General features: G+C 42.8%; 2 protein-coding genes across 5 annotated transcripts; both read right to left on the reverse strand.

Moving 5' to 3' along the window:
• Positions 1 to 1,456: 1,456 nt before the first annotated feature.
• Positions 1,457 to 5,877, reverse strand: LOC110536204 (keratin-associated protein 19-2-like). Its single transcript, XM_021621830.2, has 2 exons — positions 4,955 to 5,877; positions 1,457 to 3,626 (listed from the first exon to the last, which is right to left on the reverse strand). The coding sequence occupies exon 2, from the start codon at positions 3,618 to 3,620 to the stop codon at positions 3,012 to 3,014; it is 609 nt and encodes a 202-aa protein (XP_021477505.1). The 5' UTR covers positions 3,621 to 3,626; positions 4,955 to 5,877; the 3' UTR covers positions 1,457 to 3,011.
• A 1,320-nt stretch (positions 5,878 to 7,197) lies between these two features.
• LOC110536205 (ras association domain-containing protein 2) lies at positions 7,198 to 26,395 on the reverse strand. Of its 4 annotated transcripts, XM_021621831.2 has the most exons (11): positions 26,149 to 26,394; positions 21,214 to 21,366; positions 17,643 to 17,716; positions 17,448 to 17,523; positions 13,225 to 13,376; positions 12,205 to 12,302; positions 11,877 to 12,019; positions 10,130 to 10,283; positions 9,781 to 9,902; positions 9,235 to 9,332; positions 7,198 to 9,086 (listed from the first exon to the last, which is right to left on the reverse strand). In XM_021621831.2, the coding sequence occupies exons 3-11, from the start codon at positions 17,693 to 17,695 to the stop codon at positions 9,017 to 9,019; spliced, it is 966 nt and encodes a 321-aa protein (XP_021477506.1). In that variant the 5' UTR covers positions 17,696 to 17,716; positions 21,214 to 21,366; positions 26,149 to 26,394; the 3' UTR covers positions 7,198 to 9,016. The 4 variants fall into 4 exon arrangements, with proteins under 4 accessions (XP_021477506.1, XP_021477508.1, XP_036791978.1 ...); XM_021621833.2 differs by lacking the exon at positions 21,214 to 21,366 and having other exon boundaries at positions 26,149 to 26,395; XM_036936083.1 differs by lacking the exon at positions 26,149 to 26,394 and having other exon boundaries at positions 21,214 to 21,549.
• Between the last annotated feature and the right edge of the window lie 603 nt (positions 26,396 to 26,998).

A 26,998-nucleotide genomic window follows, 5' to 3' on the forward strand; every position in this document is an offset into this window, starting at 1 on the left:
TCCTATGTAGAAAAAAAACAGTATACAATAGTACAGTAATTTCACAGGAAAAGGTAACAGAAGTGCTGATAGTGCATAGAATACAGTACTGTAAGCAGTTACTGAAACCGTGCAGATGTTTTGATATGATGATATTTTTACAATACCTATTTTCCAGTCTAAATGTTCTCATCACACTTGCCCCTGTATATCGGCTTAGATTTGGCTGTACTCGCAGTCCAGCTTCCCTCAGCGTCAGGCCGTGGTTGACAACGTGGTCAACCAGTGTTGCGCGGATCTCATTTGTCGGATTCGGTCCTCTTTGAGCACCTTCTTGTCTTCCTCTTCCTCTTCCTCCCCTTCCTCCTCCTCCTCGTCCTCCTCGTTCTCCTCCCCTTCCTCCTCCTCCTTGTCCTCCTCGTTCTTCTTCTCGTCCTCCTCGTTCTCCTCGTCCTCCTCGTTCTCCTCCTCGTCCTCCTCCTCGTCCTCCTCCTCCTCCTCCTCGTCTTACTCTTTCCATTGTACTTGAAGACCGATGAACTCACCTGCTGCTTTTTATAGTGCTTATACACCTGATTGGTGTGTCTACAATTAAGCAAACGAGTGTTTGCACACCTTATGACTGTGTTGAACCAATTGGTTGGACGGTGTGGTAATTTGACAGTCAGTGCTTTGGTATTGCAAGGACGTGACTTCATGATAGATGTTTGTGTGTAATGTATGTTAAGTGTGTTTAGTGTTTTGCAAATCACTGTGTGTAGAGTTTTGCAACAAGTGTGAGGTTGACAATGTGCTTATAGTTGTGCAAATATGGGCTGATGTTTTGCTTCTTGAGTGTAAGGTTTTGCTAATAGTGTACTACTTTTAATTTAAGTGTGTAAGCAATCCAAAAAAACTGTAAACATGAATTTGATTCTATTAATAAACTGTGGGTTAGAACTAGAAATGTTCAGAAATGTAACACTCATTGCACAGCCTCATTCCAAACCAAACAGGGCTTCACATGTGGTTCAAAAGATGGTCACATCACACTCAGGTTTTACTTTACAAAATGAATGTTCGGGACTTGTTTCTTCTCCCTCTTTTTTTTTACAGCTTTCATATTGGATAAGCCGTGGGAAGACTAATTCATTTGTACTAAAAGTCTTACCTCAGAGAATCACAAATATGATTTTATCTGTAGGATGTCTTATCATTTTCTATTTGTTTTATGTGTTTGAATGTCTGTTTTGATTAATTAGTGGCCTTGGCTATAATACAGAAACAGAATGACTATTGTTGCTAGGCCTTCATCTATTTTAATGGACACCATGTGATACACAGGGGATGTAACCATAACTCGAGCCTGCAGTGTTTGTTGTTGCTTGGTAGCGTAGAACTTGGTCCTGAAATGAAGCATGGCTATTAAAAGTGAAGGAACAGAAAGAAGGGGAGGGGGAAAGAGGGAAAATGGAGAGGAAAAAGTTAACCCCTTTATTTGCATATTAGGATGCCTTAACATTCTGGTGATCCATTTATCATGCTCTCTTGTTCTGAGAGAAAATACATTTGAGAAAAGTTCTCTCTAGAGTTCTCACTTTATTTTCTGCAATAATCATGATCAACATTATTAATATAACAAGTCAATAAATATCAACATACTGTTCCTCCAGATAATCAGGGCAGTAGCAAGTAGCACATTGTAGGTCTACCATCCATAATTGCATGAGTGAGATAGACTTGTTAGGAGGATCATTTCCATAATGAAACAGACCTATGGGGTCAACTAACAGGTAACCAGTATTCTTCCAGTTCTCTCATGTCTCCACCTGGTGATGAAGTGACTGTATTACAGCCTGGCAGCCAGGAGATCTTCCACAGTAACAGGATCACACAGTGAGTGTTTAGTCATGGGACATCCTATTATTGACTGCTGACCAACATACATGTTAACATATGTGTCATAACAATAGCATTGCAGCCCAATGATACTCTGGGCAGTCTAAAACCCTTTACCATGGCAATGAATACCTCCACTGTGTGAATCGGGTTCCTAATCTTATTTTTAACGGAGATCCACTTCAATGAATGGCCTAGATACAGCCATTCACAGATTCCCAAGAACAGATTTCAGATTCTAGAATCCAATCTGCCTTCAAGAACCATCCTTGATTGACTGTTGGTTGTTGTACAGGTACTGACATGACTTTTAATGTTTAGTCTGTCATCAAAAGCCTCATCTAAATATTACTTCTATCTGAACTGACCCATTCTCATTTTAATGAGCTCCTCTTCACAGTCTGATTATAGTCAAGGTCATAAATGGATACATTTACATCTCTGTCTCTCATGTCTTTATTGGAATAACCCCACTGGAAAAATGCATCAAATGACACCAATCAAAAACTTTTTGGATCATACTAGAATTTATACACTCCACCACACATAGCCTATTTAATAAAGTAAGACAAATAATGGAAACAAAATAGAATTCATAGAATTGTACAATATACAGAATTTACAAATCCAAATCCAAACGCTGCCATTGTTTTACCAGGTGTTGAAATAAGTTAAACCTGTTTTAACGGGACTATTTCAAATAAAGATGTACCTTTATACTGTATGTCCACAGCATGGCAATATTAAAGAGTTGATAACAACCATGGTAAAGAAAAGATAAAGTAAATCATGTGTTATTGAGGTAGTGAGTGCTCGACTGGAAGGTACATTATCACACTAGATATTTGTATGTTGTTTAAGTATGTCTCAGCAAACAAATGTTGAGTTAGTTGACAAAGAATCTGCATCAGTGTGTTTCTGGATCAGGGAGCTATACAGGAAGTATATTTGCTCCACTACACCTGCAAATCAAATTAGATGGACTCACAACCTGTGAGATTAGTGTTCAGTCATGGTTTGGGACTCAATACCCAAGGTCTTGGTCTGGGTCTGGGGTCAAGAGTCTAGTCTTGGTCTCAAGAGTCTTTATATACACATGGTCTTGGTCTATCTTTAGTTGTGACTCTATCCCTCTCTTTCTGTTCACTATATCTCTACATCACTCCCATCCAGTGCCCCATCACCAGTGACATTAGTGACCCAATGATGACGATGATGCTGTTATAGATGGGCCCGCTGGATGCTCCATAGTAGTACTCCATATCCCCAGAGCCCTCTGGTCCCTCATAGCCACCAGGCCTGGGGCCATACCCTCCACCTCTGGGGTAGCCCCCATAGCCTCCTCCATAGCCTCCATATCCCCCCCCATAACCACCTCCATACCCCCCATATCCTCCTCCATAGCCAGGACGACTCAGGGCACTGCCCAGCATTGCTCCTCCCAGGGCACCAGCAGCAGCAGCCCCTGCCATCTTCCCCGCACTGGAGCCTCCACTCTGGGCAGGCATTGGTCGGTATGCCGGTCCACTCTGGGCAGGCATTGGTCGGTATGCCGGTCCGCTCGAGGATGGCATTGGTCGGTATCCCGTGCCTCCACCTTGACGAGGGTAACCGCTACCTCCACGTCTACTACCTCCCCACCCCCCACCGCCACTACGTCCGAAGCTCCCACCACGACGAGCCTCTAAGGTGGGGCATAGGGTTGCTAGGAGAAATAGGCAGGTTGCCACGGTGAGGAGAAGTCTCTGTTGGCCAACCATCATAGTTTCCTGTGAAGACAAGAACATGAAGAGTTTGTGATGAATATATGCCACATTTCTACACTAGCGCTGGGTCATTACCAAGACGAGAACAAGACATGAACATAAGCATGATCTGTGATTAGTGTGAGACCCCACCAGTGACATGTTGCCTGCATTCATCAGCTTGTCTGGAAAGTCTGATTAGTATGGTGGAACACAATGTACACACACACAGGTTTTAATATGGTAGAACACAACGCACACACACACTAATGTTCTCGTCACTGCAGGCTTTGCAAATTGCTTAGTAAGGGTTATTTTTACGCTAGAGACAAATTAACAGCGAGCTGGCCCTGCTAATCCAGCTTTGTCAGAGAATTGTTACACAAGAGCCGTGAGAAGTCAACACCATAGCATCTAACAAGTCAATTTAAGATTTCTGGCTTCAGTGCATTGAGAAGCCAGGGTATAAACTTAGGTTGGTATGAACTCTGGTTCTAGTCTGTCAGAGGAAGATCTATGAAAAACAAATATTTTCCACTAGGTCAGGGATGACCACTAGACCAATGCCATAACAGATTCACTTCATAAGGACCATGTCATCATCTCAATAATCATCACACGGTTTTACTTTATGTCCATAATCTGTCTCTCTACTTTCTCTATCTCCCTCTAATCTCTCTTCTGTCTCTGTCACTCTTACTCAGACCTCTTTACCACCGTAATCAATGTCCTCCCTAAGATCTCTCCCCATCATCATCACACAGCATTACAGTGTAATCTGTGTCCTTGGCTCAGAGGCTATACATATCAATAGTCTTCTGGCTTTAGAATAATCCCACACAGTAGCTTTCCAGTTTCCAAGATGACCTACTGTGTTACGCAGAGAGTTCTAGAACGTCCCTCTTGGTTAATTCAGAACACAGAGCTCTAGAACGTCCCTCCTGGTTAATTCAGAACACAGAGCTCTAGAACTTTACTGCTGGTTCATTCAGAACACAGAGTTCTAGAACTATCCTCCTGGTCCATTCAGAACTTTTGGTAACTGTATAGGCATGCTGTAAATGTCTATGTAAAACTTATCCAACTGACATTTGACCCCTATAGAATAAGTTACACATGTGCAATACAACTGGGTCAAATGGCAAATAACACTAATGACACACTTGATGCACCTGCATTAAATAATGACATGTATCTCGGTATTTGTATTTTCAAATGCCAGATTACAGTTACAGTATGCTACATCATCAACAACAGATTGAAATATCTTCAGAAATGATAGGATGATGACAGTAATGGAAATTCCCTGCAAACACTGAGCAAAAAGCGGTAGTGAGGGTTGAAACTCTTACCTGTAGAAGTTGGCGAAGAGCTGAAGAAAATCACAGACAGGTCAGAGGATGTCCGTTGCTAGTCCTGTTGTCCTCTTGGCTCAATCCTGTGTGTGTGATGGTAGGTGACTGTCGGGTCTCTTTAACCTCCAGACGATTTCAGCCATGTAGAGGGGATCTATCTCTGACCTTCTCATTGGCTGAGCAGGATAAACAATGATGCTCCTCCCTGCTAACACTGTAGTGTTCCGATAAGCCCCTGCCCCACCAACACTGTACAGACAGAAATACCTGCACACTTCGATAACCTGTGTGTGTGTGTGTTCAGCTTGCAGTTGAACCTCAAAGTCCAGCAAAACAACCAACAGAAATACTCCAGAGTTATGTCATACAGATTTAAATGACATCATATGATGTTCAATGTAAGATACAGTATATAAAATGGCATCAGATCATATCTTTACATATTATCATTGATTCAACAAGTATTATACAACCAGGATGACATGGTTTCCACCCACTGACCCAGAAAAGGATAGACCAAATCGGCTTCAAGATAACTCTTTATTAAATAATAATAATTATTGTAAAAATACTAAATTTCCAAATAGTGGCATGTCTTTGAAGAGGGTGTCCTCAAAAAAAGGAGCGCTCAGTCAGAATGCAACATTACAACAGCTAAGATATCATGAAATAAACGTGTCAGTCTTGAAAGAGCAATAGAAATGTAAATGACAAACATATATGCATGCACACACACAAGCGCTCACAAACAATATACAGCAACCTTTTAAAAGCTGAGGGAAGATTTCCACTACCGGTCAAAAGTTTTAGAACACCTACTCATTCAAGGTTTTTAATTTATTTAGACTATTTTCTACATTGTATAATAATAGTGAAGACATCAAAACTATGAAATACACATGGAATCATGTAGTAACCAAAAGTGTTAAATCAAAAAATATGCTATATTCAAGATTCTTCAAATAGCCACCCTTTGCCTTGATGACAGCTTTACACACTGTTGGCATTCTCTCAACCAGCTTCATGAGGTAGTCACCTGGAATGCATTTCAATGAACAGGTGTGCCTTCTTAAAGTTATTTTGTGGAATTTCTGATTGGCTCAAAACTTAATGCGTTTGAGCCAATCAGTTGTGTTGCGACAAGGTAGGGGGGTATACAGAAGAGAGCCCTATTTGGTAAAATACCAAATCCATATTATGGCAAGAACAGCTCAAATAAGCAAAGAGAAATGACAGTCCATCATTACTTTAAGACACGAAGGTCAGTCCATCCGGAACATTTCAAGAACTTTGAAAGTTTCTTCAAGTGCAGTCGCAAAAACCATCAAGCGCTATGATGAAACTGGCTCTCATGAGGATCGCCACAGGAATGGAAGACTCAGAGTTACCTCTGTAGCAGAGGATAAGTTCATTAGTTACCAGCCTCAGAAATTACAGCCCAAATAAATGCCTCAGAGTTCAAGTAACAGACACATCTCAACATCAACTGTTCAGCGGGGACTGTGTGAATCAGGTCTTCATGGTCGAATTGCTGAAAAGAAACCACTACTAAAAGGACAATAATAATAAGAGACTTGCTTGGGCCAAGAAACACGAGCAACGGACATTAGACCAGTGGAAATTTGTCCTTTGGTCTGGTGTCTAAATGGGAGATTTTTGGTTTCAACCGCCATGTCTTGTGAGATGCGGTGTGGGTGAACGCATGATGATTTCCCACAGTAAAGCATGGAGGAGGAGGTGTTATTGTGTGGGGGTGCTTTGATGGTGACACTGATTTATTTAGAATTCAAAGCACACTTAACCAGTATGGCTACAACAGCATTTTAGAGCGATATGCCATGGTTTGGGCTTAGTGGAGTATAATTTGTTTTTCAACAGAACAATGACCCAACACACCTCCAGACTGTGTAAGGGCTATTTTACCAAGAAGGAGAGTGATGGAGTGCTGCATCAGATGACCTGGCCTCCACAACCCCCGACCTCAACCAAATTGAGATGGTTTAGGATGAGTTGGACCGCAGAGTGAAAGAAAAGCAGTCAACAAGTGCTCCGCATATGTGGGAACTCCTTCAAGACAGTTGGAAAAGCATTCCAGGTGAAGCTGGTTGAGAGAATGCCAAGAGTGTGCAAAGCTGTCATCAAGGCAAAGGGTGGCTATTTGAAGAATCTCAAATCTAAAATATATTTGGATTTGTTTAACACTTTTTTGGTTACTACATGATTCCAATTCTTTACTACAGGATTTCATGTGTTATTTCTTAGTATTGATGTCTTAAATATTATTCTACAATGTAGAAAATAGTTTTAAAAAATAAAGAAAAACACTTGAATGAGTAGGTGTTCTAAAACGTTTGACCAGTAGTGTAGGTGTAACAGAATTGATGTACCACATCTCAAAGTCCTGTATGCAGTCATACACACACAGATCAATATCTACAAGGCAACTAAGTACTGCTTTAGATATGCGTGCACACACACACAACATTCCCTCGTTTGAGATATTGTAGTTGATCCATCATCTACATAAGTCACAATCTTAAGGAACTCTGGTCCTCTCTCTGTTTTGTGCTTCAGTCTCCAGGTGTTTGTAGACACACAGGTCATATCACACCATGGGATTAAAACCCTGGCAAGCGAGGCTAACATTCTTAACGGAGTTAACAAGTTAAATAAAGGTGAAAAAAACAGTTCTGACTGACAGCGTCATTGCGTTTTGGTACACCAGAAGTACATTCATTTCCAATGGAACACAGCGTTTTCCTTGCAGCATTGTGTTGCAGAGGCAGTTTCTGTGTTCTGTGTGGTGCAGATGTTGGATAAATCAAACGCATGCATCAAATTGTATGAGTAGACTTGACAGAAATAGTAGCAAAAGGTGAATGAACGTTTGTTGCACACATCTCACACATCGGATTACATAATGAAAAAGGTTTGACTGCAGAATTTCTTACGCAGCATTGATGCAATGACGCTGTCGGTCTGATCGAGGCATAACACACAGGTAACAGAAATGTTAGGTGGAGGTTTCAGATTAACTGTGGACAATCATGAAGTTACATTACAGTTACAGACTCACTAGAGCTGATCATAAAGAGAGTCCTGCAACACACTGGGGACAGGCACGTTTCAACATCACATACTGTCACAGGACAGGAGTCATTCAACTCCCTCACTGACTGGCTGAGAAACTCATCTAGCGTGTGATGTCACTGAGTCTGAGGTATGTTCTGGTTTTGAGAGAGATGTAAAAGGTGAGACAAGTTTAGCTATCTGCAGGTGGCAAAATTGTTGAAAGGAAAATTAGAGGGAAAGAGAGCGAGAGATCGAGTGCCGTCTAGCTCAAAAGAACTAAGGAAGCTGGTTTTGTGCTTTAAATTCTTGTGCATCCGAGTGGTATGATAGAACATGGGGCAGGCTCAATGCTCCATACAGGCCCCCATATGAAAAGTGCCAGCCTTTATCTTCCCCACAAACCATTATTATTGCTGACATGGTACAGTTATGAAGATAACACTACCGAGGGATTGGGACGGAAAAGAGGATACCCACTGGGCAAAAACCGATTGAATCAATGTTGTTTACACGTCATTTCAACCCCCCAAATCAACTTGATGAGGTTGAATTACAGTGGAAAACCAACTGGATTTGCAAAAAGTAATCAATGTAAGGGCATTTAGTATTTTTTTCAACCACCTATCATTTTTTTTTGTTAATTTCAAGTTGAATTCACGTTAGTTGACAACTCAATCAGAAGTAAATCAAAACTAGAAGCTGAACAGACTTCTGTGCCCAGTGGGCATGTACTGTCTGTAAATGGTATGCAGGAAACAGCAGGAATCAGGAAAGAGGGTGGCATGCTTCACAATGTGTACACTGTTCCTACGGAGGTGTTGAAAGATAATAAGGCGAGGTTGAAATGGGTGCCTCTCCTCTGGGTGGTTCTTGATCACTCCTGTTTTGTGCTTGGGACGGAGTCAGGGGTGAGGAGGGGTAGCTGAACAGGTCTGGGAGATCTTGGGAAGGTTTTGTGGAGATGTGGTTGTCCCTCCCTAAACCAGGTCACATACAGGTGGTCCCCTCAGGAAGACAATGCAACTGCTTCTCTATGATACACCGCAGATATGCATACCTATACACACAGAGAGAGAGAGACAGAGAGAGATATAGATAGAGAGCGAGAATGAGACCTTAACACATAGTACATTGGGGAGACACCATAGACACAGCTATTGGGAGAAGTAGATGTTGCCACTTCAGAGACTTTGCCAATACTGCACCTGCTCCTGAGTTTCTGCACCTCCCGGTCCTCTTCCTCCATCAGCTTGATGATGAAACTCTGCAGCACTGGCATCTCAAACTTAATATACTGTGCCACCTGGTGGAGAGGAGGGAGAAATTCAGTTACAAACACAGACCTGACCTGGACCCAGACCCTCAACTATTATGAAATCACAATACTGTAGTAGTAATAATAATAACATCAACATAAAGGTCATAAATAGTCATAACAGCGTATGTCAGTTTTTGGCCATTGACTACACTGTCAAGCCAGTGTCAAGCCATTGTTGAGGACAGCTAATTGGCTTGGCTGGCAGCCCCCCAAACAGCTTCACTTAAGTAAATGATGGTTTTGCTAGTCTAGTGCATAAATAGACCACTGCAAGTTCTATTGAACTGAGCCCTTTTGTAATTGAAAAGGGGACAAACAGAACATTCCATTCAGAGGATGTGATTTAGTTTAGGGGCACTGAGAAGTAGTGAATGATTTGTCAGTTGTATAGTGGGTGGGGAGTAATTTGGCAGTTACACATCAGCAGTCTTACGTCATAGGTGACTTCCTCTCCCAGGTCCTGCTCCATCAGGAAGATTCTGCTGACCTGTTCACATGGACCTTGAAGCACACGCAACACCAAGGGGTAGTCACTGCGCTTCAGCTTCACACGCTCTGAAATAAAAAACATTGTCAGACCTTTACTGCATTACAACAGGTGTACTTAAGTTATGTTAGAAGATTGCCATGTTTTTCCACAGAGCTGCAGCACTCTTGCACACACACACACACACACGATAAACACTAACTGATTACATGGACCCTGCGAAACAGAGAAAGTGCTTCAGCTTTAAACTCTGTGACAGACACGCAACCACACAACAACACACAAACTCACTCACCCCCGCTGGTGTGTACAAGGTACAGCGCAAAGTCATCTGGGCTGTTCTCAATCTTAAACTTGTTAAGTAGCACTCGCAGCACCTGAGGCGTGGTCATACAACTGTTGATCCGCACGTTAGTCACTGAACCATACGCTGGAGTAAAGACTGCAGTCTGAAGGGGAGATGGGGGCCGCACAATTATGAGAGGGTGAGAGGATTGAGTGAGAGAGAGAGAGAGAGAGAGAGAGAGACAGGATTAGTTTATTTGTGGTAGTATGTTGTCATTGTATTAGTGTTTAGCTGCAGTATTATAGTGTGTGTGTGTGTGTGTGTGTGTGTGTGTGTGTGTGTGTTGTCATGACGTTGGCCTGTGGGTAACATAAATACCTTTCTCCCTTCCCTCTCTCTCTGACTCTACTGAAGGACTCTTGAATTGCCTTTGTTAAACATAGAGAGTCTGGGAACATCAAACAAGTGGGGGAAAGGAACCATATTTCGGTAATAGAACCAGTTGAAAATAGGCATGGGTACTTAATGAATATGATGTCAGTTCGGTTGTTATCTGAGACATTATGACTGATGACAGGACGACATAAACTGTATCTGAGAAAGTCTACACACTCTAGTTAACAGATTCACATGGAATAGTTGTGCAATTGAAATACAACACTATGTGTGAAAAGATTACATGTAATTTTAGCTTCCAAATGAGAGATTTGGGTTTTCATAAAGTTAGAGCTCTGCTCAATCAGTGGCCCGCCCCTGTGAAGAGACATGGGTTATAAACTATGAAACACACCCTTCTCTCCCTCCACTATATAAAGCCTTGACGAAAATGTAACCTTCTGTTCCGAGGATGATAAGACGACGGTCCATACGTTGAAAAGGACTAACATGTCAACTACAGAACTAAGCCAACCTCAGCGTGAGCTTTGGTTGTGAATGGTATAAATTTGAACTCTTGTTCACTAAAGAAGTGAGACATCCTAGCCGTTGAGTTAGCAACTGCAGCTGTAAACATGGGCTAGGAAAGGAAGGACTACGTATCCAGTCTAACACACAACGACAATACTACAACATATCCAATTTACCACCAGTGACATTCTTCCGAGGACAGGAAGATCTCTGTTGGCCAGCATCTACGACCAACCTACCGAAGCGCAGCTCAGAGTAAATATTTATTGCATTTTCCTTTTCCAGATGGGCGGTAATTTAGAATGCATAAGATACTGTATTTACGATAGCACAGCTTCTCCCTTTGTTCCTCAGTCTTCCCGCTCTTTCACTCAAACCCAACCCCCTTTTCTTTGTGTAACCAGCTGTCATATCTGTTCCGTCCGCTAGGGATGTTTTCCTTTATGACATAATTTGTAATCAAGGTATGAGTCATTCTGTGTATATGTAATTCTGTGTGATTAGTTAGGTAGGTAGTAAATAAATAATAAACCCAATTTTGTATTGCTGATTCAACCAGGGTTAGCCAGGGTTCGTGAAGACAACCAAGAATTCTACGATGTTCAGATGAGACTGAAATAAGGTGACGATTAATATTGACTGCTATTGATGTAAAATATTACTAGGTCTTTCACAGTTTATTCGGAAGATAACAGCTCTATAAACACTCTTTCGTGGTGCCCCGACTTTCTAGTTAATTACATTTACATGATTAGCTCAATCAGGTAATATTAATTACAGAGAAAGGATTTTATAGAATAGCATGTCATATCACTTAATCCGGCATAGCCAAAGACACGACAGTGTGTACCTTGTGATTGTAGAAGTGTCCGTTGATGGAGAAGCGGTGTCGTCGTAACCTTCTCTGGTCACTAGGTGACCGGCGCTGGCCCCGTCTCAGAACCCCTGCATCGCTCTTCGTCCTCAGCAGCTGGGCGGAGCTCTCATATTCCTCTGTCCAATCAGAGCACAGATATAGGAGAAAGAGGAGGAGTCAGACAATCAAGCTCCTATGAACGTCAGAGAATGTTCTAAATATGTATTGTTGAACAGACATGGCTATCTGATGTTGGATAAATAATTGGGTTTTCCATAATAACAAGCTGAAGGTTTTCAGACTACTCTTCTATAAGACCCACCTTCTTCCTCATCCTCCTTCACAATGGTGTCCTCTGATTGGCTTTCGTGCTCTGTCACTTCTATGGTGGGCGGGATCTGCTGGGTACCTTCATTGCTACTGACATAAGGCAAACATGAATATTCCAATATTTAATTGGCTGACCTTATTTATGACACATTATCTTCTCTTCAAAGTTATACTACATTAGTGTGTAAATGACACAGGCAGAGGAACAGTAAAATATGGTTTCTATGTAATCTGATTGGTGAATATAATGTATGTTCAGAGTAAACTAAAAACCCAGAATATAGGTCATAATAAAGAAATAACAGTATGGCCACAGGACAAACATTCACCAAACCAAACTCTGTAAAATGTCAACCACATGCCCACTGCCACAGACACACTATCCTGGTCAGACAAAATGCAAAAAATATGCTTGGCCGTTGATGAGTATGACATTTTAGGATAATCATTAGGTTATAGCAGTACTTCATTATCAGTCAAGTTATTATTTTTGCACCCCCCTCCCCCCTTTGCCCTCAGAACAGCCTCAATTTGTCATGGGCTCTACAAGGTGCAAAAACGTTCCACAGAGATTCTGGCCCATGTTGACTCCAATGCTTCCCACAGTTGTGTCAAGTTGGCTGGATGTCATTTGGATGGTGGACCATTCTTGATACACATGGGAAACAGTTGAGCATGAAAAACACAGCAGCGTTGCAGTTCTTGACACAAACCGGTGCGCCTGGCACCTACTACCATACCCTGTTCAAAGGCACTTAAATCACATACACAATCCATGTTTTAATTGTCTCAAGGCATAAAAATCCTTCTTTAACCCCCCTTCATATACACTGAAGTGACTTCAAAAAAGGATTATGGCTTTCACCTGGTCAGTCTATGCCATGGAAAGAGCAGGTGTTCTTAATGTTTTGTATACTCAGTGTATACTTTTCATACATACTGTACGTAGTACATGTTTCTATATGTTGCCTTCTCTGTGTTGTTGGTATGGTAATAAGAGCTCACTCCCTACCTCTGATTATCCAGGGCACAGCCGGAGTGCCAGGAGGTAGACGAGGGAGGAGGCCTGATTCGCTCGTGATCGTCCTGCATCTGCAATCTAATAGGTCGACGCAGGCCCCAGGAGATATTCAACAAACCCTCCACGATCAGCTCCCCTTCCTCCTGTAAAGACAGAGTCACCACGATCAATACACACACACAAAAACACTGACAGTTATTACCCTTTTGAGGCAGGGTGAATTATTGAGTCAGTGATGGGTAAATTGAACAGCAAAGGTTTGAAAGAGACAGAAAAATAAACAAAGAGTGGAGGAAAAGAAAAAGCATACATGCAATAAAGAGGTGAAATAGGAGGGGGCAGCTATTACACCAATTATGACAGTGATTAGCAACAATGGAAAGACTCTCGCTCTTACTCTCATTCACACGCATATAAACGATGGCGCCAGAGGGGAGGGCTGCCGTCTTATCGGCTCTTAACCAACCATGCTATTTTGTTTGTATTTTCACATTGTTCGTAACTTGTTTTGTACATAATGTTGCTGCTACCGTCTATTTTGACCGAAAATACCTTCTGGACATCAGAACTGCGATTGCTCACCTCAAACTGGACGAAGAGTTCTTCTTGAATGAGTCGGATGGGAGGGATATACTACTACAGACAACCGACCAGGCCCAGATCCTCAATGAGTCGGATGGGAGGGATCTACTACTACAGACAACCGACCAGGCCCACATCCCCGTGATTCGCTAGAGAAGGAAACTGAGATTTTGTGGAAAAAGATCCGGGTGCCTTGTTAGGATCAGGCGACGAGTGGCTAATCTACCCTTGCTTTCCGACCTGCAAGCTAATGTTCATCGCTGGAAAATAAATGGGACGAGCTAAAAGCACGTACTGTATATCCTACCAAAGGTACATAAAAAACTGTAATATCTTATGTTTCACCGAGTCATGGCTGAACAACGTCATTAAGAACATTCAGCTGGTGGGTTATACACTCCATTTGGAGGACAGAACAGCAGCCTCCGGTAAGAAATGGGGCTGGGGCCTATGCATATACAGTGCCTTGCGAAAGTATTCGGCCCCCTTGAACTTTGCGACCTTTTGCCACATTTCAGGCTTCAAACATAAAGATATAAAAGTGTATTTTTTTGTGAAGAATCAACAACAAGTGGGACACAATCATGAAGTGGAACGACATTTATTGGATATTTCAAACTTTTTTAACAAATCAAAAACTGAAAAATTGGGCGTGCAAAATTATTCAGCCCCTTTACTTTCAGTGCAGCAAACTCTCTCCAGAAGTTCAGTGAGGATCTCTGAATGATCCAATGTTGACCTAAATGACTAATGATGATAAATACAATCCACCTGTGTGTAATCAAGTCTCCGTATAAATGCACCTGCACTGTGATAGTCTCAGAGGTCCGTTTAAAGCGCAGAGAGCATCATGAAGAACAAGGAACACACCAGGCAGGTCCGAGATACTGTTGTGAAGAAGTTTAAAGCCGGATTTGGATACAAAAAGATTTCCCAAGCTTTAAACATCCCAAGGAGCACTGTGCAAGCGATAATATTGAAATGGAAGGAGTATCAGACCACTGCAAATCTACCAAGACCTGGCCGTCCCTCTAAACTTTCAGCTCATAAAAGGAGAAGACTGATCAGAGATGCAGCCAAGAGGCCCATGATCACTCTGGATGAACTGCAGAGATCTACAGCTGAGGTGGGAGACTCTGTCCATAGGACAACAATCAGTCGTATATTGCACAAATCTGGCCTTTATGGAAGAGTGGCAAGAAGAAAGCCATTTCTTAAAGATATTCATAAAAAGTGTCGTTTAAAGTTTGCCACAAGCCACCTGGGAGACACACCAAACATGTGGAAGAAGGTGCTCTGAAACCAAAATTGAACTTTTTGGCAACAATGCAAAACGTTATGTTTGGCGTAAAAGCAACACAGCTGAACACACCATCCCCACTGTCAAACATGGTGGTGGCAGCATCATGGTTTGGGCCTGCTTTTCTTCAGCAGGGACAGGGAAGATGGTTAAAATTGATGGGAAGATGGATGGAGCCAAATACAGGACCATTCTGGAAGAAAACCTGATGGAGTCTGCAGGTATCCAGGTATCCAGGTGTTAGAATGGCCAAGTCAAAGTCCAGACCTGAATCCAATCGAGAATCTGTGGAAAGAACTGAAAACTGCTGTTCACAAATGCTCTCCATCCAACCTCACTGAGCTCGAGCTGTTTTGCAAGGAGGAATGGGAAAAAATGTCAGTCTCTCGATGTGCAAAACTGATAGAGACATACCCCAAGCGACTTACAGCTGTAATCGCAGCAAAAGGTGGCGCTACAAAGTATTAACTTGAAGGGGGCTGAATAATTTTGCACGCCCAATTTTTCAGTTTTTGATTTGTTAAAAAAGTTTGAAATATCCAATAAATGTCGTTCCACTTCATGATTGTGTCCCACTTGTTGTTGATTCTTCACAAAAAATACAGTTTTATATCTTTATGTTTGAAGCCTGAAATGTGGCAAAAGGTCGCAAAGTTCAAGGGGGCCGAATACTTTCGCAAGGCACTGTATGTGAACAACAGCTGGTGCACGATGTCTAAGGAAGTCTCAAGGTTTTGCTCACCTGAGGTAGAGTATCTCATGATAAGCTGTACACCACACTATCTACCTAAAGAGTTTTCATCTGTATTTTTTGTTGCTGGCTACATACCACCACAGACTGATGCTGGCACTATCCAGAGGCGGCGCTCCTAGTGGCCAAGGACTTTAATTAATGCAGGGAAATTTAAATCAGTTTTACCTAATTTCTATCAGCATGTTAAATGTGCAGAGGAAAGAAAATTCTAGACCACATTTACTCCACACACAGAGACACGTACAAAGCTGTCCCTCACCCTCCATTTGGCAAATCTGACCATAATTCTATCTTCCCGATTCCTGCTTACAAGCTAAAACTAAAGCAGGAAGCACCAGTGACTCGGCCTATAAAAAAGTGGTCAGATGAAACAGATGCTAAACTACAGGACTGCTTTGCTAGCACAGCCTGGAATATGTTCCCGGATTCTTAAAATGGCATTGAGGAGTACACCACATCAGTACTCCGAGCATGCGCTGACCAACTGGCAAGTACCTTCACTGACATTTTCAACCTCTCCCTGTCTGAGTCTGTAATACCAACATGTTTCAAGCAGACCACCATATTCTCTGTGCCTATGAACACTAAGGTAACCTGCTTAGATGACTACCGACCCGTAGCACTCACGTCTGTAGCCATGAAATGCTTTGAAAGGCATGGCTCACATCATTATCCCAGAAACCCTAGGCCCACTCCAATTTGCATACCGCACCAACAGATCCACAGATGATGCAATCTCTATTGCACTCCACACTGCCCTTTCACACCTGGACAAAAGGAACACCTACAGTTGAAGTTGGAACTTTTCATACAGTTAGGTTGGAGTCATCAAAACTCGTTTTTCAATCACTCTACAAATGTCTTGTTAACTAACTATAGTTTTGGAAAGACGGTGAGGACATCTACTTTGTGCATGACGCAATTCATTTTTCCAAAAATTGTTTAGAGACAGATTATTTCACTGTATCACAATTCCAGTGGGTCAGAACTTCCTGCCATCCAGGACCTCTATACCAGGCGGTGTCAGAGGAAGGCCCTAAAAATGGTCAAATACTCCAGCCACCCTGGTCATAGACTGTTCTCTCTGCTACCGCACAACAAGTGGTACCGGAGCGCCAAGTCTAGGTCCAAGAGGCTCCTAAATAGCTTCTAACCACAAGCCATAAACTGAACAGCTAATCAAATGGCTACCCAGATTATTTGCATTTGCCCCCCCCCCCCCCCCGGGACGCTGCTGCTACTATCTGTTATTATTATTATTATCATCTATGTATAGTCACTTTAATAACTCTACCTACATGTACATATTCCCTGAATTACCTCGACACCGGTGCCCCGAATATTGACATTGACTCTACCGGTACCCCCTGTATATAGCCTTCCTATTGATATTTACTGTTGCTCTTTAATGATTTGTTATTCTTATCTCTTACTTTAAAATATATATATATTTTCTTAAAACTGCATTGTTGGTTAAGGGCTTGTAAAGTAAGCATTTCACAAGGTCTACACGTGTTGTATTCGGCGCATGTGACAAATACAATTAGATTTACACCAACACGCACGCACTACCGATACCTCTCTGTGTCTCAACTGCAGGTTCTGTCCATCATAATAGAGGTTGTAGGTTTTGAGGTGGGACAGGACTGTTGCCCTGAAGACAGAAAGACAACTTTAATGACAAGAATCAATTAATTTACACACATTTTATTATTGCATACATCGGTGTGTGTGTCTGTGTGCATCTGTGGTGTATGTGTGTGCATGCCTTACTTGCTGATGAACTTTTTGTCTCCGATCTGAACCCCGTTCTGAACGTTATCCATTCTCAGTCAGCATGAGAGGAGCTGGAGAGAGAGAGAGAGAGAGAGAGAGAGAGAGAGAGAGAGAGAGCGAGAGAGAGACAGTGAGAGAGACAGAGAGAGTGAGAGAGAGAGAGAGAGAGAGACAGAGAGAGCGAGAGAGAGAGAGAGAGAGAGAGAGACAGAGAGAGCGAGAGACAGGGACAGAGATCAGAAATCATGTTCAGATGTTTTTATAGGAGGTTGATGAGTACCAGTCTAGGGATGAAGCAGAGAGAGGACATGGGAAAGGAAGGGAGAGAATAGGGGGGAGTGGAATTCAACATGAATGTGGATAGATTTTGGAGAACAAGGATGCAATAGAGAGAGAGAGATTGACTGATGAGTCTCATGACACCTCATGATCAACCAGAGGCAGCAATTCAACCGAGCATCACCATGGAGACACACCACATTGCCACAGAGACAGGAGGTGGGTGGGGAGGAAGAGTAGGAATATGATTGAAGGAAGAATAAAACATTCAAAAATGATTGGAAAATAATAAATATATACCTCAGATAGACAGGCAGGTAGGGAAATACAACAATCACTGGATTTCATACATCTAGTCTGTCATCAAGTCACTCAACATTGTTAAAAGTGGAACTGACAGCATTTTAGCGATATTAAATATTGTTAAAATCCGTTCATATACACCCCCAGGAAGATTGACACTTTTTAAAGCATTTTCTGACAAGCGAGCACTTAGATAATAACTTTTTCATAAATTATAAGAATGTTTGGGAATTATGTACAGTTGAAGTCATAAGTTTACATACACTTAGGTTGGAGTCATTAAAAGTCGTTTTACAACCACTCCACAAATTTCTTGTTAACAAACTATAGTTTTGGCAAGACGGTTAGGACATCTCCTTTGTGCATGACACAAGTAATTTTTCCAACAATTGTTTACAGACAGATTATTTCACTTATAAACTCACTGTATCACAATTCCAGTGAGTCAGAAGTTTACATACACTAAGTTTACTGTGCCTTTAAACAACTTGGAATATTCCAGATAACGATGTCATGGCTTTAGAAGCTTCTGATAGGCTAATAGGCAGTCAATTAAAGGTGTTCCGTGTTCCTGTGGATGTATTTCAAGGCCTACTTTCAAACTCAGTACCTCTGTGCTTGACATCATGGGAAAATCAAAAGAAATCAACCAAGACCTCAGAAAAAAAACCTCAACAAGTCTGGTTAAACCTTGGGAGCAATTTCCAAATGCCTGAAGGTAACACGTTCATCTGTACAAATAATAGTACGCAAGTATAAAACCCATGGGACCACGCAGCCATCATACCGCTCAGGAAGGAGACTGTCTCCTAGAGATGAACGTACTTTGGTGAGAAAAATGAAAATCAATCCCAGAACAACAGCAAAGGACCTTGTGAAGATGCTGGAGGAAACAGGTACAAAAGTATCTATATCCACAGTAAAAAGAGTCCTATATCGACATAACCTGAAAGGCTGCTCAGCAAGGAAGAAGCCACTGCTACAAAACCGCCATAAAAAAGCCAGACTACAGTTTGTAACTGCACATGGGGACAAAGATGGTACTTTTTGGACAAATGTCCTCTGGTCTGATGAAACAGAAATATAACTATTTGGCCATAATGACCATCGTTATGTTTGGAGGAAAAGGGGGGATGCTTGCAAGCCGAAGAACACCATCCCAACCGTGAAGCAGGGTGTGGCAGCATCATGTTGTGGGGGTGCTTTGCTCCAAGAGTGTGCAAAGCTGTCATCAAGGCAAAGGGTGTCTATTTGAAGAATCTCAAATCTCAAATCTATTTTGATTTGTTTAACACTTTTTTTTGGTTACTACATGATTCCATATGTGTTATTTCATAGTACTGATGTCTACAATGTAGAAAATAGTCAAAATAAAGAAAAACCCTTGAATTAATAGTTCTAAAACTTGATTTATTTATTTTTTATCCCCTTTTTCTCCCCAATGTCGTGGTATCGCTGGTAGTTACTGTCTTGTCTCATCGCTACAACTCCCAAACGGACTCGGGAGAGGCGAAGGTCGAGAGCCATGCGTCCTCCGAAACACAACCCAACCAAGCTGCACTGCTTCTTAACACAGCGCGCATCCAACCTGGAAGCCAGCCCCACCAATGTGTCGGAGGAAACACCGTACACCTAGCGACCTGGTCAGCGTGCACTGCGCCCGGCCCGCCACAGGAGTCGCTAGTGTGCGATGAGACAAGGATATCCCTGCAGGCCAAAAACCCTCCCTAACCCGGACGACGCGAGGCCAATTGTACGCAGCCCCATGGGCCTCCCGGTCGCGGCCGGCTGCGACAGAGCCTGGGCTCGAACGCAGAGTCTCTGGTGGCACAGCTAGCACTTCCTTAGACCACTGCGCCACCCTGTATGCCAGGTTCTAAAACGTTTCACCGGTAGTGTAGATGACATTGATTTTAGCATTGGCAAATTGGCTTAGTCTCATAGTGAGGTTCATAAACATATTGGGAATTCTGAAATGAATTAGAATAAATTGCCATACCATAACACTAGCTAGCCAACTATGGGTAACTGTAGCTCGTTATCTACCTGACAGGAGTGCTAGTTAGCTAGGTTAGCTTGCTAGGCACATTAATAGCTTTAGGATGATTGTTTTTAAGCTCAATTTCAAGATTTCCACCAAGGACGTTGCCTCTCTAATCATTACTCTCCCTCGCTTGGTCAAGGGACATTTAAGGTACATTTGGATGTGACGATGTAAAATGCCATTCAAGGGCTGAGGGTTTAGGGCCGAGGGCTGTCTACTTTGAATTTGGACTGCAGCCTCTGTCTCTGACTGACTGAAACAGGAACAGGAACAGTCAGTGTGAGATGGAGCAAGACAGCTGTGCTACACAATCTCTCTCTCTTCCTCTTTTCCTCCTCCTCTCTCCATCTGTCTAAAACACACACTACACACAGAAAATCCCTAACACACATGGAAAGCTCTGTGGTGACCATCACACACACACACACACAGATGTTGGACTTTTAATTTAATATGGCATGCTGCCAGTATACTCCTAGGTTTCCTTCCTGCCAGGCTGAAAGAGAGAGAAAGAGAGAGAGAGAGAGAAAGAGAGAGAGTGTGTGTGAGTGAGTGAGAGAGAGGGGGCAGCAGAGAAGCTTGTGAAGGACAAGAACAGGTGCAAGGCACGCTGGAGTCACATGGGGCACCCTCCATACCAAATCATTTCAGTTGTATTAACACACATATTCAACACCCTCTGACACGCAGGCACACACATACGCACACACGTGCACACACAGTGTCTCAGCCTTGTCCGTCTCCTTGGCAGACCTCTTCAATCAAAACTTGCTTTTAATAACATACACCCATTGTATATTTCCACTTGGCTACTTCCCCATCCCTGCAGTGAAACATTACTGAAATATCTGCCAATAACAGATACATCCAACATAAACATTTGTGTTTGTGTGTGTATGGGTGTGTGCGTGCGTGTATGTAGAAAGCTGCTGTGTGGCTTACCGTACTGAGAGTTGTGTGACCCTGTCAGGCCAGGAAAGAGACAGAGAGATCGGCTACCAGCACCAGTAGCACAAACACACGATATGTTAGTCCTCAGGGTCCAGTTGACCTGAAGCTGGCTCGGCTTGAGCCGGTGAAGCTACTCTGTCCTTTCTGTGGAGGAGAGAGAGTGTTCAGCACTAAGCCTGTCTCTTCAGACTTCAGTGGCTGGTTATCCAGGGGAGTTACCCAAGGCCTCAGTCTAAGGCTTCTGTGTGTTTGTAGGGGAGAGGCGATGGAGAGAGCACCAGGGAGAGAAAGGGGCGGTCGAAGGGGCTGGTTTAAAGGAAGTGCTCCCCTTCCGTTAATCTCTTCCTCCTTTAGAGCCTCAGTCACAGCGGAAACTGATGCTGCCGCTCTGACATGAGACTTCCTCAATTCAAACTACAGACATGAAATATGATATCTCTCCCCTACATACACATGGACAAATACACCAACGCACACACACACACACACACACACACACACCTTCTCTCTGAAAGGCTCACAAGTTGTCCCATATACAGACAGAGATAACTATTGAAAGGTAAGAAGCAACAGACAACATCCACACACACAATCTACCTCACGTGTCCAGCCAATGCCTCACGTACAAACACATTCAATTATCGTGATCATATCAAAAAATGTAAGACCAATCAACCAACACACCATGCAGCATTATCCATATTTCAGCACCTACGCTACATGACCAAAAGTATGTGGACACCTGCTCATCGAATATCTCATTCCAAAATCATGAGCATTAATATGGAGTTGGTCCCCCCTTTGCTGTTATAACAGCCTCCGCTCTTCTGGGAAGGCTTTCCACTAGATGTTGGAACATTGCTGCGGGGACTTGCTTCCATTCAGCCACAGGCATTATTGAGGTTGGGCACTGATGTTGGACGATCAGGCTTGGCTCGCAGTCGGCGTTCCAATTCATCCCAAAGGTGTTCGATGGGGTTGAGGTCAGGGCTCTGTGCAGGCCAGTCAAGTTCCTCCACACCGATCTCAACAAACCATTTCTGTATGGACCTCGCTTTGTGCACAGGGGCATTGTCATTCTGAAACAGGAGAGGGCCTTCCCAAAACTGTTGCCACAAATGTGGAAGTACAGAATTGTCTAGAATGTAATTGTATGCTGTAGTGTTAAGAATTCCCTTCACTGGAACTAAGGGGCCTAGCCCGAACCATGAAAAACAGCCCCAGACCATTATTCCTCCTACTAAACTTTAGAGTTGGCACTAGGCATTCAGGCAGGTAGCGTTCTCCTGGCATCCACCAAAACCAGATTTGTCCATCAGACTGCCAGATGGTGATATGTGATTCAACACTCTTTTCCACTGCTCCAGAGTCCAATGGCGGCTAGATTTACACCACTCCGGCCGATGCTTGGCATTGTGCATGGTTATCTTAGGCTTGTGTGCGGCTGCTCGGCAATAGAAACTCATTTCATGAAGCTCCAGACAAACAGTTCTTGTGCTGATGTTGCTTCTAGAGGCAGTTTGGAACTAGCCATGATTGGCTGAGATAATGGATGGTCTGGACATGCCGAGAGATGAGTTAGGATTGGTCTGCCATGTAGCACGCTTTTGTCTATAACATTACCTACACATATTGAGCAGTTCATTCTTTCTAACGCAGCTTTTTTGAAAGGTATCACGAAGAACTACAAAAGTGTTGCTAAAGTTCTCCACTTTCTGGAGGACCGAGTTTTGAAAACAGTGGAATGCCCGGTGGAAGCACAGTATGATAGCTAATGAGATGGAAAAAAATTATACCGTTTGATTGCAAATATAAAACACCTGTCTCCGGATTACATCTTCAAACTAAAGGCAACCATAGCATCCGTGACAGAGGGAGAAGCGTTCATCCAAGTATACGGGTAAGAGAGTCTAGCTAGCTACATTTTCAGATATTATGTTGAAAATTTAGTCAGAAAGTCATTTTCATTGCAAGTTAAAGCGTACTGTTAGCTAGCTAGCTAATGTTACAAATAATATTACTACACAGATCACGTGTATCTCAGAGACATTTGCATTGCTAGTTATTGTCTAATATTAGCTAGCCAGCTAACGTTGAACCTAGTTGGTTAGCTTTAGCTACCTGTAGATTCATGCAAGGAAGTAACGTTAGGAGTTGGGATTATGGTTAATTGTTTAGCAGCTCCATGTCTAAACAAAAGACTATGCAAGCAACCATTTTCCTGTAATAATGAATAGAAATGATCTAAAGTTAAGACATTGTCAGCTATATGATATGGTCTTTATTTGAACTGGCTAATTTAATGTTAGCTATCTAGCTAACAAGCGAGAATCAAAACAAACATTGTTTAGAAAGATGGTTTTATTTGCCTGGTTTGCTAGATTGACATATACTAAATTCTATTTTAAACATATGGGTTTATTGGTGTTAAAATACACCAGTTATGATATTTTGGACCAGCAGGCTGCTGTCATGCAGCCTGTCGTTTTGATGTCGGATGACAATAGAATGTTCACGATGTCACTGTGACAACTGTATACATTCATGTGGATAGAAGTAGTATAAACCAGCCTTTAGTCTTAATCTTTGGTTGTTTAGTACACTACCGCACTCACTCGGTTTAGCACATGGCCTCATTGAATCCTTAAAGAGATGGGTGGGACTACGGCTTAAGAGGGTGTGAACAATGCTGAATGGGTGTAGACAAAGAAGAGCTCTCCAGTAAGTGTATCGAAACATTCAAAAGGTCCATTTTCTCAAAAGTGGGGTTACATGTTTATCAACTTTCAAAGCAGAATTACTTTCCCGTTGTTCCTCAACTGTAGTGTATGATTTACCATTTACTAGCTCTTAGTCTACTTATATCCAATGTAAAAATCACCATTTGAAATTTTGCTACATAAGACCGAATCGAGGTGGTTGGTCACATACAGTGCATATTAGGCCATGCCAGGCCTATACACACGCACACCACAATAGGAGACATTAGCCTTAATACCCAGACCGGGGATGGGCGGCTCAGTCCTTGAGAGCCGAATTGTGCTGTGCCAAGCCAACGGTCCCACTGATGACAGATTACTGGTATGTCATTTAAGTCTGGACTGTGGCCCAAGAAACCGCTAGAGGTTTTGATGGGTCAAGGCACGAACATGTGGGAACCCCTGGTCTAGCCTGGCAGTACCACATGAATTATGATGTCATTTAGGAAACCCAGACCTAAAATCTTGCGTAACAGCATCACCTACTTTATGTTACTGTCATCGAAAGATTAATAATGATGTGGCTACACTCTAAATCTGAACTGTCATAATTGAGTGTCTGCTGCCTGCAAAAAACACATCATCCCTGTTGTTTTGGGGGGGGGGGGGGGGGGGGGGGACTGGCCGTATCTAAAAAGAGACATTTACCCAGGCTGGCTCGGGCCGCGGCTCTGTGTTCTGTCACTGTGTTTTGTTCTGCATTCCAGCTTGGATGATGGATTTGGGGAGAATGAGCCCTGTTCTGTTCTGGACAGGGGTCCAAATACAGCCTCCAGCCTTCCCCTCCCTCTGCATTCCCTTGAATTCTCTACTGACTCATATACAACCACAGCAGCCAAGCCAGTCTCTCTCCCTCCCTATGCCTCCACCCCTCAACCAAGCCAGTCTTTCTCCTTCCCTACGCCTCTACCAGAGATGACCTAGTCTAAGCATAGCACTCTCTCTTCCTCCCTCTTTCCACACAACTCTATTCAATAAGCTTAATAGCCATGGAAAAGAAGTGCAAATATTGGCAAAGCAGAACCGTTTTAGTTCGCTAATATCAGATGTCTTTCGACCCCCCCTCCCCTCCTCTGTCACTCTCTTTCTACAGGGCTAGACTTATTAACTCCTGGTCTATTGCTTTCTTGTTGTAACATGTCTATTCACATTAATGTTGTAATTTCAATTAGTTTTCCTCTTCATCTAAACGTGTTTTCCTCCATCCCTTTCACTTCCTCTCGGTCTCATCTTCCTGGACTGGCACCCATCCACCTCCATTAAAACTCCTGACCATGATTTCCGGACTTCTCTCTCCCTCTCACATTCACAAACACACACACACATTTTTTGATCTCTTGCTCTGTGCCTCTGTCCTTGGTGAACTGCTTTCTTGTGGGATGAATGCAGGTCCAAACCTCCACTTCCCCCTTCCTCCCTCTCAACCCCAACTTTGCCTCTGCACTATTGTTCACATTGTCATAGCAACCCTAAAAACATCTGAGGTCTAACAACCAAATCTATTACAGTGCCAAATATTGTCTGTGTGTGTGTATCCCTGCCCCTTCAATCTGTCTCTCACCATTGTGGTGAAATTAGATTTTACATGACCTTAGGAAGCATTATATCCTATTAATTAGGAGTCATTAAGGTACAGGCCAATACATTATGAATTCCCTCACAACTTAGTGGGAAAAATATGACCACATGCTTGAACATCCACAATCTGAGAGGGTAAGTCTCCGGGTACTCCCACAGTAGTGTGTGTGTGTGTTGAGAGGAATCTTAAATATCTTGATACTTATGTCATCTATCCAGATTCCAGACTGACAGAGAATATTTTAGACTACACTGTATAGGAAGAGGCCCGAGATGGCTTTCTAACGGTTAACATAATAAAACCCCGAAAAACGTTTATAAGTGTTATTTGGTTCTGTGTGTGGAGGGCGAATAGTGTTGCACTATCAATGGGATAACATGTTTTTACTATAGCCTCGGACTGTATCAATTATATCAGATTACTTCGAAAAGGTCTGTTTCGTTGGATCTTGACCGTGCTCTAAAACTATAGCTGGCGACATTGTTATTTGTATACACATAGAAATGGGCTACAAAGTGCTTGCCTTGAGTTTATCGATCGCTACACAGGAATGGCAGACTCATATCGTTTTACATATATCCTACTTACGGAAGGAGCTGCTAGACAGTCTGATGATTTCCCGAACCTCTTCAGGCTTTATCTATTGTTAACGAACGATAAACTGGGGTTGGTTCTTCTCTGCCACGTTGGGGGCTCGGGCGGGATATAGTCGTTAACCGTGCGTCGCCTAGTCTGCTCGTTTTCTGCTCGGTTCGCCCTATCCGCGCATCGGAAACAATCGGAGTATACAAGCACTGGGGTTTGCGTGCCTGGCGTGCGCGCAACGAGAGGAGATCCCCATCTGTTGTAGAGGACCTCTGGCACCGAACCCGGTAACCAATCAGTGCGCGACCTGCCGCCCCTTTGTTCGCTCTGACTGCTTGCTCTCGGAATAGGTGAATAGAATATGAGGGGGAATCCCGAAAACAATGCACCCCCCAAAAAACACATGCATAATAGAAAACTAACCCTATGCGCATATTCAAGGGAAAACGAACTGAATAGGTCTAGGTCAAGTTCAAGTTATCCCTAATAAATGTTAATGTGCTATGACTGATGTGTCATATGGGATTGTATGGTAATCACTTATTTCTCAACATAGTTTGTTTGACAATATTATATTTTTAAAGTAGGAGACATTAGTGGTGCTCTCCTCTCTGCTCTGTGTCCCACTGTAATCTCTTCCGTAACATCTGCTCTTTTCGCTATTCAGCTCCAGGGCTTAATATCTGACGTCAATGAATGGAGAATGGCTGAGTGCGTGATATTACCAGACAGCAATATGCTTCATCTCTCTGCCATGAACACTCCCTGTCAGAGAGAGGGAGACAGAACAATCTAAAAATCTTTACCAATTAACTATTGAGACTAGATATGTGGTTGTTGTGCAGTAGGCCTG

This window comes from Oncorhynchus mykiss, chromosome 11 (genome assembly GCF_013265735.2).
Source record: "Oncorhynchus mykiss isolate Arlee chromosome 11, USDA_OmykA_1.1, whole genome shotgun sequence".
Taxonomy (NCBI): domain Eukaryota; kingdom Metazoa; phylum Chordata; class Actinopteri; order Salmoniformes; family Salmonidae; genus Oncorhynchus; species Oncorhynchus mykiss.

Bases quoted from the DNA above. Each gene is read 5' to 3' on its own strand.
- LOC110536204 (XM_021621830.2), bottom strand. From the start codon at position 3,620: ATGATGGTTGGCCAACAGAGACTTCTCCTCACCGTGGCAACCTGCCTA.
- LOC110536205 (XM_021621833.2), bottom strand. From the start codon at position 17,695: ATGGATAACGTTCAGAACGGGGTTCAGATCGGAGACAAAAAGTTCATC. The intron at 13,377-17,447 runs GTATCGGTAGTG...CTGTCTTTACAG, and splicing joins TGCAGTTGAGACACAGAGAG to GAGGAAGGGGAGCTGATCGT. The intron at 12,020-12,204 runs GTGGGTCTTATA...CTGATTGGACAG, and splicing joins GAAGGAGGATGAGGAAGAAG to AGGAATATGAGAGCTCCGCC.